The sequence below is a fragment of the Zeus faber genome (genome assembly GCF_960531495.2).
Source record: "Zeus faber genome assembly, chromosome: 22".
Classification (NCBI taxonomy): domain Eukaryota; kingdom Metazoa; phylum Chordata; class Actinopteri; order Zeiformes; family Zeidae; genus Zeus; species Zeus faber.
The window spans coordinates 5677555-5691923 of NC_137209.1; the positions used below are offsets into that span (position 1 = coordinate 5677555).

At 42.9% G+C, this 14369-nt stretch overlaps 3 protein-coding genes across 3 annotated transcripts; 1 reads left to right on the top strand and 2 right to left on the bottom strand.

Moving 5' to 3' along the window:
- The first annotated feature begins 504 nt into the window (after positions 1 to 504).
- Positions 505 to 6554, top strand: gmpr2 (guanosine monophosphate reductase 2). Its single transcript, XM_080023324.1, has 10 exons — positions 505 to 679; positions 1760 to 1863; positions 2038 to 2157; positions 2455 to 2538; positions 2660 to 2833; positions 3603 to 3684; positions 4083 to 4189; positions 4610 to 4652; positions 5037 to 5196; positions 5416 to 6554. The coding sequence occupies exons 2-10, from the start codon at positions 1777 to 1779 to the stop codon at positions 5603 to 5605; spliced, it is 1047 nt and encodes a 348-aa protein (XP_079879450.1). The 5' UTR covers positions 505 to 679; positions 1760 to 1776; the 3' UTR covers positions 5606 to 6554.
- A 337-nt stretch (positions 6555 to 6891) lies between these two features.
- LOC307247004 (uncharacterized protein) lies at positions 6892 to 8421 on the bottom strand. The gene has a single exon (XM_080023058.1). The coding sequence runs from the start codon at positions 8417 to 8419 to the stop codon at positions 6968 to 6970; it is 1452 nt and encodes a 483-aa protein (XP_079879184.1). The 5' UTR covers positions 8420 to 8421; the 3' UTR covers positions 6892 to 6967.
- A 1761-nt stretch (positions 8422 to 10182) lies between these two features.
- On the bottom strand, positions 10183 to 11566 carry cideb (cell death inducing DFFA like effector b; the record flags this gene model as incomplete). Its single annotated transcript, XM_080023142.1, has 4 exons — positions 10183 to 10324; positions 10733 to 10923; positions 11070 to 11228; positions 11438 to 11566. Coding segments are annotated over 4 exons (621 nt in total), but the record flags the coding sequence as incomplete, so codon positions are not given.
- Between the last annotated feature and the right edge of the window lie 2803 nt (positions 11567 to 14369).

The following is a 14369-nucleotide window of genomic DNA, read 5'->3' on the forward strand; positions in this document are numbered from 1 at the left end:
TTTTAATATAGTACAACATTTATTTGAACTACAATCATACATTTTATTGTATATATTATTTGAAAGATATACAAATACACAATGATATATTTATCAGACAATATAATCAAGACATTACGATACATACACAGCTTCCTGCATTACATTTCGAATTATTATTTATATTTGATGATATATTTGTATATTATTATTTGAGTTTATTATAATTTATATTGTTTATAATATAACACATAATGCAATAATGTAAACCAAATAAAGTGAGATATATATTTTCCTGCGGATTCCTGCGGTAGAGGCGCTGGTGAGGAGAGGTCCGGTCCGTCCTCATAAAACCTCCCCCTCCTGTTTAGAGTGATGAAAGGTTCGACTCTTTTTTTTTTTTGGATCCTGAGTCTGTCCGTAGAAAGAGCCTTCATTTGGACACGGAAGTCTCTCAAGCATTCTTTCGTCCTGTCAAAATAATTCCTTTTGGTGGCGTGTAAAGCGTGGACCAGCCACGTTCAATGCGAATCATGCCCCAAATCACTTTTGTCTTGGATTATAATTTGGTGTCACTCGCTCGCCCACTCTTTTGCCGGAGTCGCGACTGCCGAGTCATACAGGCTCCTTGAAACGAGCGAATCGTTCGCGACTCCCGCGTCACTCGAGCGCCGGAGACCAGCTACCGCAGACTCCCAAGGTAAAAGTTTTTCGGCCAAATGTGAAATAATAAGTGTTTTGTACAACGCTCATGCTGTAATCGTATCTTTCACAATACCAACCGAATACGAATCCTCCCCGTAACCTCCAATGTGTCACCGGTTAAAGCTTCATAACCTCGGATGTTGACAGCATATGCTAAGGTCTGGTAGCTGTTACCGGTGGCTTTATTACGTCGGAGCAACGTGGTAATAACCCTCTTCATAAAATCCCGAAAAATTATTTAGTTGGGGAAGAAAAAAAAACCGTATTTGATATGTTTTGGGTTGTTTGTTTGTTTTTTTGCTGGCGCTTGATAAGCAGCAGCCATTCAGTGTAATTTCGTAATTTCAAACGAGATCTGTACGTCTACTGGGTGCACCAGGGCGCCAAACCCAACGGTTATAACGGTGTCACATTTACGGTATTGCGAAAGCTGTCTGGCTCAGATCCCCTGGGACCGAGGGGGCAGTGGCTTACAGCTGTTTGTGGTCAGTTGGGTGCCACCATTTGTTGAGGGAATGACGTGGGAACCTCTCTCCATGGCGTGGACGCGAAACGCACGGAGAACGCACAAGGCCCCCCTCTAGAGCCGGCGTTTGGTTTGTCCCTTCTGGGCTACCGTAGCAACATGGTGGCCTCCGTGAGAGGGACCCGCCCCGGCGCTCCCTATGTAGATATGAACGGCTCATTCGAAGGTAACGCCAACACAGGGATTTCTTATTGTCATGTCATTGTCATTCAACACTAATTTAAATATAGTTATGAATATTATATTCCATTTCTGCCAAGTCTGCTCCGTAAATGCTAGACATTGCACCTCTAACTAATGGAAAACCGGCCCCTCAGGTAAAAACAGTATTCCCGCCACCTCTAGTGACCAAGAAACGCTAGAAATAAAGCTGGATGTGAATTTTCGTATTAACTAATAAACAATGGTAATCTCGTCCGAAAGAATGGAAATCATAATGCTCATGGAAAGTTTGTCTGTGTGCTGCATGTCTTTTGCCATTTCAACCTACTTCCAGTATGGCCCCGTCCTTGTTCAAGAATAAGCATATTTTGTTCCTATTTGTTCCAGAATAACCTTCTGCAGCAATGCCTCGAATTGAGAACGACATTAAGCTTGACTTCAAGGATGTTCTCCTTCGGCCCAAGAGGAGCACCCTCAAGTCTCGGAGTGAGGTATCCCGCTGTGTTTCCGTTACATAAGTACACGTTACTACAGCCTTTTCCCAGAGGTTTTTTCATACTTCGCATCGAACTCCCCAGACGTCTTCCCCAGTCCGTCACATTGCTTCGCGACCCAGTAAGGTATATCTTTTTTACCATGCCCCGCTTTCTCCTCCTCACTCCTAGGTGGATCTGCTGAGGAGTTACACCTTCAGGAACTCCAAGGGCAGCTACAGAGGCATCCCCATTATCGCTGCCAACATGGACACTGTGGGGACCTTCGAGATGGCCCTGACTTTGCACCAGGTGGGCCAAGAGTTAAACGCCCTTATTCACCGTGAAGCTGCTTGAAAGGGATAGGTAGAATGGGTTGTGGAAGAAAACCGAACAATTCACGTGTAAATAAAGCTGGCACTGGAATGTTATGGTCACAGAGAATCATGAACGTGAAAACACACTATCATGACTAGTATAATAACTAGTCCAGTGAAAAGTATATATGTCTTACTGGGGTTGAACAGAGGCCTGGTTGGGGTAGAAGAATTGATTACTAGAATTCTGTACAATCCATCCATCAAACACTAATTCTCTGCCTTCTCTCAGTTCACTCTCTTCACAACTGTCCACAAGCATTACTCTGTGGATGACTGGAAGGAATTTGCGGCCAAGCATCCAGAATGCCTAGAGGTACTTGATTTATATGTGAATTTATAGACATTATTGCGGGGTTATTATGGACATAACCAGTGAAAATACTCTGCCTCTCGCCCCCACCCGCGACCCGCCCTTCTCTTCCTCCCCGTGACAGAGCCTAGCGGTCAGCACGGGAACCGGCGACGGGGACTTTGATAATATCTCGGCCATATTGAGCGCGGTGCCCCAAGTGCGGTACATCTGCGTGGATGTGGCTAACGGCTACTCCGAACACTTTGTTCACTTCGTCAAAGACGTCAGGGAGAAGTTCCCCACACACACGATAATGGTGAGTTGCACGTGTTCATGCTAAAGTACACAGTCTTTTTGTCCCCTCAGATTTCATTTATGATGCATAAGCACACAGAGGTAAAAAAAAAAGCGGAATTCATGAAATGAAAAACGATGCTTTGTGCTGATCTTACTGGTCAGACTGGATAAATAGGTTGGGGGAAAGTTGAGCAACACTGCTACTCTCCGTCAAGTATTGGCCAATAAATCCATGATCCATTACTTTTTCAATCACGGATCAATTACGTTTACGGAACAGGATGGATTTAGACTGTCAGTTTGGGGTTAGTATAATGAAAAAATTGACATATAATCAACATGCTTCTATGTGAAAAGAAGCAACAGAAAAGCAAGTTTTGGAATATCTGACACAATTGATATGGCTTTGGGATTTTGTTTCCTAGATTTTTCCTTGATTTTTTATTTTTATTAGCAATGACCCAATAACCCTTGTTTTAAACTTGTATCAAACCAATCCAGTTCCAGTATTTGTATCGATCCAACACTAGAGTTTGTTTCCCCTGATCCAACCTCTGCTCACGCGCTACCTCTCTTCTTGTTATATACATATACATACATGTGAATAACTATCTCTAGGATTCAGAGGTTTTTCTGACGATGACCGTGATGCACAGTTCGACTGCCAGTGAAAAATAGACTCGTCCCATGAATTAAAGCTTGCCACGAAGCTGAAGGCGCCATGCACTTGGCAGACCCCTCAATAAATGGACGTCCAAACAAACGCATTGTCATTTTTTTTTCCCCAGGCAGGAAATGTGGTGACAGGAGAGATGGTGGAGGAGCTGATTCTGGCGGGAGCCGACATCATCAAAGTAGGCATCGGACCAGGTGATGAATACTGTTAAACAAGGCTCAATAAAGCTATGGTGATAAACACCAAAACAACAAACATCTCTACATTTGACACATAACATTACATTGGTCCAGACATTAGGATGGAAATAAGCAGATTGTCAAAAAATACAGCCAACCAGAATTGAATAGCAATAAGGAAGATAATTAAGTTAATAAAGATAAAGAATAAAGATTGCAAGATTTAGGTTCACGTTGTATAACCTGGACCGAGTCAAAACAAATTTTGTTAACGGCCGTGTGTATGTCTATATACGTAATGCAAATACGTTTTTCTATAGAAACCATTACTATACTGCAATGGTGAATAGTTCTTGCTACATGTCTGCTGCGTAATGACCGTGTCTTCTGTGTGCTCTCCGTCTTTTCTGCAGGTTCCGTGTGTACCACCCGTAAGAAGACGGGCGTGGGTTACCCCCAGCTGAGCGCCGTGATAGAGTGTGCCGACGCTGCTCATGGCCTGGGCGGACACATCATTTCTGTGAGACTGATTTCCCCGACTTCCCCTGTCGCCTACTCATTGACCTTACCTTGTTGTTTTTAAGTCGTTTGCTTACTCAGTTATGATCATTGCTTGTTCCCTCCACGTGTGTTAAATTGATTGGAGCTTTTGCTTGGAAGACGTAGTTGCTGTTTCCCTTCTCTTAACTCTGGACCGTTCCATGCAGTACAAAGTGTGCACAGTATTCTTCAACTTAACGGCAGTGTTTCCAATGACTAGTTCATATTTACATTTTTGTTTGGCCTGTGTGTACTTTATCCTGAGGATACTGAGCCATTTCTTCTTTTCTGCACTACGTACGAGTTCTTGCTCTGTGTTTTTGTATTTCCCATTTTTATATATACTCAACCTACTTACTACAAACAATCAGTAAGTATGTTCACTGTTTTTGTAATGCAGGACGGAGGATGCACATGCCCGGGGGATGTCTCAAAGGCATTTGGTGAGATTTAAATGAACAGATAGACAGATAGACAGATGGATGGACAGATAGACAGATGGATGGATAGATAGATAGATAGATAGATGGATAGATACAAAGATACATAGATACATAGATACATAGATACATAGATACATAGATAGATGTGTGGTAGATATGGAAAATTTGGAAAATATACAATAAACCTTACTGTTATTAATTAACTAATTACTTAACTATTACTAACCGCTAACAAATGAAAAAGACCAGAAAAGGATGTGTCCAAAAATTAAATATACGTTCCTATACAATAAGACAAATAAGAAAAGGTAGCATGTTTGTTTCGGGAAAATGTCCCGTTGTCTTTCCCCCGATGGGCATTGACCCGTGTCCCGCGTCAACCAGGTGCGGGGGCAGACTTTGTGATGCTGGGTGGAATGCTGGCCGGTCACCTGGAGAGCGGGGGGCAGATCATAGAGAAGAACGGCAAGAAGTACAAGCTGTTCTACGGCATGAGCTCCGACACCGCCATGAAGAAGCACGCTGGGGGCGTGGCCGAATACAGGTCAGGCAGAGAGTGTTTCTCAGCAGTCGGCCGTTTTAACTTTTACCCTCTGCACTATACAACACCACAGCTACCAGCAACTGCTCATTGACTGTGAGCAGAGCGGCCAGTATGACAACGGTTCACGTGGGACCGGATCAGACTTGTCGTCGACCTACGTTGCATCTCGTGACTGGTGGCTGGATCCCAATTCCTTCCCGTTCTCCTTTCACCCCGCAGAGCGTCTGAGGGGAAGACCGTGGAGGTCCCCTACAAGGGACCGGTGGAGGACACGGTGCGGGACGTACTGGGCGGGGTCCGCTCCACGTGCACCTACGTGGGGGCGGCCAAGCTGAAGGAGCTGAGCCGCAGGACGACCTTCATCAGGGTGACCCAGCAGCTCAACACCGTCTTCGGCAACGACAGTTAAGCCCGGCGGGGTCGGAGGGCCGTGTGCTCCCTGTTCCACACCCAGACGACTTGGCGACCCCGCAAACGGTTATCGACGTTAGCGTGACCCTTTCACCGCTTTTTTTTTTTCCTTCGGCGAGCCCACTCCGATTAACCTCACGGCCGAAGACGTGATTGTATGATGTTTCTAAAAAAGTATCTGAGGTGTCAGCCATCGTTTTCCCGGGCTTCCCTTCCCTGTCATTCACCTGTGCTGATGGAGCGTTCCATTCGCACTTGCACGCACACGTTTTCCTGACACGTATCTTTTCTTTGTACACATCCGTACACCCCCTTTTTTTTTTTTTTACATGTCACTGCCAAGCGACAGATTAACACAATATAACAAATAACTAAAGTACTGTATATCCCTCTGCTCTGTATGGACATCAAGCCTTTTTTTCCCTGGTGACCAAAATCATAAGAAATATATGAAAATGACTCAAACATTGATATTGACCACCTACATTAGAATGATGCGTTGCTTTCATTCATTTCCCTTGCACTTTATACATTTTCGGAGACAAGTTAGTGTTATGCAAATATTTATCTGTTGAAATTATAACATGCTGCACGGGCAGGTGAGCAACTTTCTCAGATGGGGACCAATCCATGTTCAACATTACGTTTAAAACTTTGTTACTGTGGTCGTCTATTTTATGCATGTCGCAAACTGCAACTTGGTTATATGTAAACTTTACACAAGGAACTTGCAGCATTTTATCAATATAAGGATTTTTTTGTTTTACGATATGGCCAAAATTTCAAAAAGGTAAACTGGGTCAGTTGCACGGGTGTGCTTACGCTGAAAACAATGGTCACTTTTGAAAATATATATATATTAACTTTTGTTTAAGCCAAAGTTAATTTCACAACTTCATTTCCATGGCGTGTAATTCTTAATCAGTCATTAAAAAAAACATGCAAGATTGAAACAATTTCTTTGGTCACTGTTTTTTATTGTCTTAAGTAAATCATGCACAAAATCTATCAAACAGCAATGATATGATATGGAAATTATTTATGCACACATCACATGCATGAACAGTAGGTGGAGACAAACACTTCCCTTGAAAGTGAACTAGGAAGTTGAAACTTGGACATTGTAAAGGAGAGACATTCATCCCAGGATAGAAGTCCCCTTTAACCATATATATATATATATATATATATATATATATATATATATATATTTTTTTTTTTATTATTTTTTTTTAACACTTGAACCCAGAATAAAACTCACTCCAGTCAAAAGCAGTATTCAAAATTTGCAAACAGGATGGTGTGTATATACACATCTATTATGATGCTGACGTGTAGGCAGAGACAGTATGGCTGTCCATCACAGGAGTTCACAAAGAACTTCTATGATGGGGTTTCTGGGTTCTGGTGTGCTGTACTGTGTTCTGTGCCCACCATAGCCTCCTCCATACAGGGACTGTTCAGACCCCACATAACCTAAAGAAACGGACACTTTGGCTTCGTCGTTTCTCAGATTAACAAAAGGAGTCATAGATTGGCTATTGTCGCACCCATCTATCGAGATGATTTTTGTCTTTTGGGACTGGCTGCCGATACTGAAAAAGGATAACGAGGAACTGAGAAAGTTCCAGTGCACTGCAACTTTTTCAGGTCGCGCCATTCCTTCAGCTTCGTTTTCTCCAGGGGATCTGGGGATCTGTGTCCTGCCGTAGCATCCATTGTGATAACTGAGTTGGTTTTTGTGGCAAGACAGTCCATACACCACACCTTTGTTCAGGTTTATTTCAGAGTTTGCGTCACAAAAACCTATGGTCCAACTGTAGGTCTTCGGCAGGCTGATCAGCCATCTGTCAGGGGTGGTACCTGGCTTGTCATTCAGAATGGTAAGAACACATTCAGGGGGTAACGATGACTTGGAGTCTTTCTTGGAGTAGATCGTCCTCCGATCTTCGGAGAGTGACATATCAACCCCCAACCTTTGTTGGTTAAAGGTCAGCCTTGCATTCCTGTAGAACTCATCCTGGTGGTTTTCTGGATCCACTATGGTCAGCAAGGAATTGAACAACAGGGTTGCTTCCTTGACCAGCCCTGCGCTACCGAGCTGCAACTCCTGAACCAGTTTGTCTCGGTCTTCCCCAGGCTCCAAACCCATTGTCAGATCGGCCGCTTTGGCCTTTTCCACATCGCGCTGCACCTGAGAAAACATATGGAGGAAACGGAAGGTGTCCTTTTCCCCCTGTGCGGCCTGCAAACTGCTGCTGCTGGTCTTGAGGGCCGCCATGCGGGCTGAGACAGAGCTCTGGACACGGGTCAAGACCTTGTCACACAGCTTGGAGACACCGTCAATCAGACGCACACTGGATTGCTCTAACGCCTTCCTTTGACTCTTATCCCAGTTTTCCAGTTTCAAACTCTCCTTTTGTAGTCTGGCGATGGCCTGCCGCTCAGCATTGAGTTTTTCCATCAATTCTTTGTGAGCGGTGGGGAAGGTCTTCATGTTGTGCAGGCGGTGCTGGTCCTCGATGGCACAGGATACACACACAGTAGTCAGGTCATCCAAGCAGTAGTACTCCAGAAGCTTACCGTGCTGGGCACACCGAGATGTCCCAAGGAAACCAGCTCCCCCAGTGGCCACAGGCTCGGTCAGAGGGTGGGTCTGCAGCAGAACAGGAGTCTTCAGGTGGGGCTGGAGGTGCCCGGCACACATGGAGATCTCACACTTCATGCAGGTCTTCAGCGCTGGCTTTCTGTCCTCTGTGCACATGTCACAGAGGACAGCCGGCTGCTTTGCGTCCCGCAGACTCTCAGACATGTCTTCAAATCCTGGTGAGTTCAGCTCAGCTCACAGAATGGCTGCACTGACTCACTGCCCCTCCTTTATACTCTTCCACTACTGTGCAGTTTCATTTCCTGGAAAACGAAACTGGAACAATCTTTTATCGTCACACAGCACACCACAGTACAACACATGCACGCACACACACACACACACACACACACACAGTGCAATTTCGGTCAATGCTTCACTTGAATGTTAAATTATACAGACCGTATTGCACCGTGGTAATCATGGTCCAATATTCAGATGTTCATCAGACATTTGTCCAGACCTCACGATGGAGAGCGTCTGGTCGTTTCCCTGGAATTCAGCAGCGCTGCGAGTCGATCGCAGTTTCAATGGACCGTCTACAAATTCCATGACCCAATTTTTTTATTTTAATAGCTTTCCTGTCTTGTGACTTAGGACCCCCAAACTAGGTCTATATAGTACTAGGACCTAGACTACATGTTGCACATTTTTCAATTTCAAAATAAAAGTTTCTGTATGTATGTATAAATAACAGGAACTTTTATTGTATAACTAGTTTGGGTGGTCTTAGTCACATGACAGAAAAGCTACTGAGCGTTGAAATTTATAAAAATCATATATATAAAAACAGTAACTTTCATTTTGAAATTGAAAGGCTATGCAACATGGAGCCTAGGTCCTAGTATTTATTCCAGGGACGCAATCAGCCACTCACCCCCGTGAGATCCGGATGACTGCTGTCTAATATCTGAATATCGAACTGACTTTACAACAGTCCACATCGCAGATATCCCTCACTCCATCATGGTTTGACCCCCCTCCTTTTGAGGAGCCTATGCTATATATTTGTATTTGTGTATAAGGTGTAACCAAGGGGAGAAAGAACACCCCAAGGTCATGCAGCGGAGCAGTGGAATCTACTGGAGGCGACACCCTTTTTCACGCACTCAAAATCCACAGCCCAACCAGTAATAAACAAGATTGAAATCAGTTAAGTGTCTCTCAGCAGATAGACAAAGTCCGGGAGAACTCAACCAATAAAAGCCCGGCGTTAGTGTGGAGACCCTCTAGATGCCTGTTTGTTTGGGTTTTTTGGGGTTTTTTTTGTTTTTTTTACTTAATCTGAATTCCTAAGTGAAATGTCAGTTGGCCAAATTAGATGGCTATATCGGAATTAGTGATTGTAGACTTGAGGTTGGTGCTTTGGCACATTTGTGTCTCTCACACTCTCGACAGCTGGGATCTGGCATTCATACACATACAGTACACATCTAAAAGTCCACTGGAGATAAATGGTCGGGGATCCCGGTCCTTCAAGCAAAGTTCATTTTATTGACATCGTTTTCAAGAGGATTATTTGACTCATAGGCTGTAATGTGACTGGAGTAAGTGCTCATCATGAGATGGTCTTGGTTTCACTTTTTCCTGGGTAGGTTACAGAGTCGGAGGCACAGACACAAATTGTACACAGTTGTCTCAGTTGCCTTTTCCAAACTTCCATTCAATCAATGACGGTACAGTCGAAAAACAATTACAACCCTAATTTCTTGTGTATAAAATACTGTTTGCCATGATTGTCTGTAGCCCATTTCATAAACTATGCAGGCAATCCTTCATTTTGCCCGAACTGCAGAACAATGAGCTGTTGGAGACGAAGGGCGAGCAAGCGTCTCAACAACGAGAAGCAATGAGGGGTCAGCGGCACCGTCTCCTATAACAACGGATGGCATCTGATGTTGGGATCATTTAAGACCCCCTAAACTCTGTCAGTTCCAGCTGGCGGTGTATTCTGCCCTCTGCGGATTCCACAGCTCTGTTCCTTCGATGACGCGGCGGATCATGGACGCAGAGGCGATCAGCAAATGTCCGGCGGCCTGGAGCAGAGTGGAGGCGACACGCAGCGCTTCCCTGGGGGACGGTTCAGAGACAGCACCGTCAGTCTGGCGCAGTCGTTTGTATGAGGATTGTCGAGCCCGTGAGTCCCCTGTCCAAATTTAATTCTGGTCAGTTGGACCGTATGTGTGTCCGCCCCCATGATGCTGATTTGTGTTCGTTTTTTTTTCCAAATGTAGAAGTGTGAGAAATAAGCCTAATATCAAATTATTTTTCTGGACATACGTGAGGGGGTGCTGTGTATATTTTCTCTCATATAAGGGGTCCCTAGTTGGAAAACTCGAGAGCTCGAGAGTTCCCCCTACGACGACGAAAACAGTGGAGAATGCCCTCTACAGAAGGTTGCCCACTGTGATTTTCTGATTCACGCCCCTGCACCTAATATGCTCTGGGAACCTCACTGCTATGCATCCATTTACTTACCTCAGGACCTTTTTGGGCCCCAGGCACTGGAAGTCGGCACTGACAGAGTACAGGCCCTGGAAGGTGGCCTTCACGTTCAGGGAACCAAACACATCCCGAGGGTTCAGTCTGTAAAGGTCAAAGGTGACGCGGGCAATGTCTTTCCCAGAACGAGCCTTGGTGTTGCCTTGAGACTGCGGCACGACCGCACCCTGGAGGTTCAGAAACAAAGAGGTTCAGCTCAGATGTTTAAGACCAAGCCCAAAGGAGACTGTGGAGAAAACTATCGCTGCTACAGAAGGACTTTACGTTGCGCGATACGCGATACTCTGCACGTGAATGTCGCGTTTGAACATACTGCGATTGGCCTCCACGCCTGTCCCGGCTCCAGGGCCATGAGGACAGTGTTGTCAGGCAGGGCCATGAGGAACTCCTCAGAGTCCACCTCTGTGCCGTCCTCCTCACACACCAGTGTCAGAGAGACCAAGGACAAGGACAGCAGCAGGGCCTGACATATCTACAATGTCGACAAACCACAAGGGATCCTCAGTGAGCAAGAGCACGCAAAGAAAAGGAAATTGAATTTGAGGGCTATGTCATATATATCTATACGCAGTTTATATACATGGGTAAAGCGGGTGAAAGTACGAGAAATGAGAAATTAAAAATAATAGCCCTCGTGTTTTGATTGGTCTTTTTTCGTTTGTGCTACCCTTCCATCCTCACTCTCTCTCGTAGTTCCTCGAGGGTTCCTGCCGTCACGCCCTTCCTGGTCTCCCTGTTGTGAGAGCACACTCTGAATGGTCGCTGCGGCGGAGACCAGACCCGCTTGGTGACCGACCTGAGGAGAGCCAATGTTAATCAAGGGGCAAGCTATGCAAGTGTCTGCTGAAACATTTGAGACGCCGCCCCAATGTAAAACCTCAAATATCAGATGGCGGACTAATACCCCATACCCCAATATATATGGCAATATACAATAAACTACGATTAACTTGAAGATAGGAAAACAGGGAATGTACAACCCTAACAATAAACCTCAGATAAACAATAAACGATAAAAAATAAATAAATGGACTATTACAATAGCCTGCTGATAAGTAATACACAAGAAATGCAAACCTAAGAATGATCAAAAATGATCATCACCTATGAACAAGAATTGGCAACATACAACATCTCAATGTGCAATAGCCTAACAAGTATGAATAAAAATGAAAATGAGAAATATACAGTAAACCGAAAATAAAAAATAAACCTGAAAATAAGCAATGAAATGTTGTGTAATATTTATTGCCCTGATATGCAGTGGTGAAGTACACAGGAAGAGATAAAAAAAAGAGGACATTACGACACTATTTACATGTCCTGATGTCATCAATTGGAGGTAATGTTTGACAATAAATAGGGAGATAGGCCCAATAAATAAATCGGAGGACTGTACATTTGCAAGGCTTGGCATGGTGGTGCGCTCATTCGACAAAGGCCTACTCTTGAAATCAGGTTTCACTGTTACAGTTATCCGATTTTGCAAACAAATAAAATAAAAATAAAACAAAAGCATGAAATGTATTATATTTTAATGCCCACCAAAACACTTGTTTGAGTCATGAAATATATCAACTTGTTTATTACATACTTATTACTTATTTATTTATTAAATATAACAATAATAATAATAATAATAATAATAATAATAATAATAATAATAATAATAATAATAATAATTATTATTATTATTATTATTAGGGGTCCCGGCCCTATTGTTTGTGTTAATGGAAAACTGGCATCAGTGGTGTATGGATGTCATGGATCCCACTCACTCACAGACAAGATGAATTAATTATTTTGTAATTTGTGTATTTAGGGCAGTCCCGACATGCCGTCGTCCAAGTTTGATCCAGATCGGTTTATTATTATGGAATAACTTAATAAAAAACTGTATTTTTTATCATTTCCGCAACGTGTCTGCATGCACAAATGGCGGCACACACAGGTCACATGATAGCATCGCAGTCTAATGATTGGTCAACAATCGGGACTTCACCAAGATGGCGGCACGTACAGATGTAACTAATGTCAGAACCTTATGGATGTCGTGGATCCGAGGAACCATGGCGTCGCCCAAGTATGATCCCGATCGATTCATTATTGTGGAAGAAGTTGGTGATCAACAATCCCAACCTCACCATGATGGCGCCACGCATAGACATATGCCGCAACGGAGAACCCTGCGCGCATTCGCAAGTTCGTGTGATCACATCGCGTGATCACACTTCAGTCTAGTGATTAGTTAACAATCAAGACCTCACCAAAACAACGCCACACACAGATAAGTTGCAATTGGACTTCAACTAAAGGAATATAAGATACAAACTCTTAACCATACTAAGTTACAAAGTTACAAGTATTATTTTATGACTATTAACCATTATTGTGTTTTAAAAAAAAAATAAGTTCAAGTATTACCAGAATGCATTTGGATAAAACAAAGCACAGCCTATTAAACGCAATAAATATATACACTTCTGAGGACAGCTGACACGCACCAGAGTAATTTCTTCAAAATAATAACCCAATAACATCACTGTCGGTATTCAAAGACATTCCAGTGTAGTTAACAGAGAGCCCAAGCACACTCCAACATTGAACTTTAACAAAGTGGAAGGGCCAACTACCCTGGACCCTGCGTATTGCTTCCCGCAGCTATTATTATTATTGTTATTATTATATACACACTATATATACTATATATAAATAATAATGATATTATTATTATTATTATTATTATTATTATTATTATTATTATTATTATTATTATTATTATTATTATTATTATTATTATTATTATTATTATTGTTGGGGGATGGTAGCTCAGGAGGTAGAGCTGGTGGTCTAGTGATCCAAAGGTTGCTGGTTGGATCCCAGGCTCCTCCTGCTAGCATGCTGTAGTGTCCTTGAGCAAGACACTTAACCCCTAATTGCTCCTGATGGCTGCGTCCGTCGGTCTTTGAACAATTGTAAGTCGCTTTGGATAAAAGCGTCTGCTAAATGACTAAAAATGTAAATTATTATATACACACTATATAATAATAACAATAATAATAATTATAATAATAATAATAATTCCTTATTATTACTTACTTCAACAATGAAGATGTGACATCCATTCCTTTCAGCCTTAGTTCACTCTGAGATGTTTTCACTGGAATGAACTTTTGTTTTGCATGTGGCCGACTCAGTGATCCTGCTCTTGGACTTTGTTCCTGGAGATAACCCAGATGCAGTGTAGCTCAAGTCCAAGGTTCCAAGATAAACTCTCTTGAGCTCCCTCGAATTACAATCCCAAATGTATTTATTCATTTTTTTTTTACAATCACAACAAATTAACATTTCCCTTTATTTATAATTTATAAAACCGAGAAAACACACACTAAATACAAGCGCTCCTCACTTAACAACCGAGTTCAGTTCCAAGGACCAGGTCGTTAAGTGAATTGGTCGACAAGCGAGGATAGTGAATACTGACGGACTGCAGGAACGAGACTGAGAACGGTGATGAGATGAGATGGATACAGTATATATAGCATATATGGTATATTAGTATATATAGTTTATATAGTGTATATAGTATATATAGTATATAAAGTGTATATAG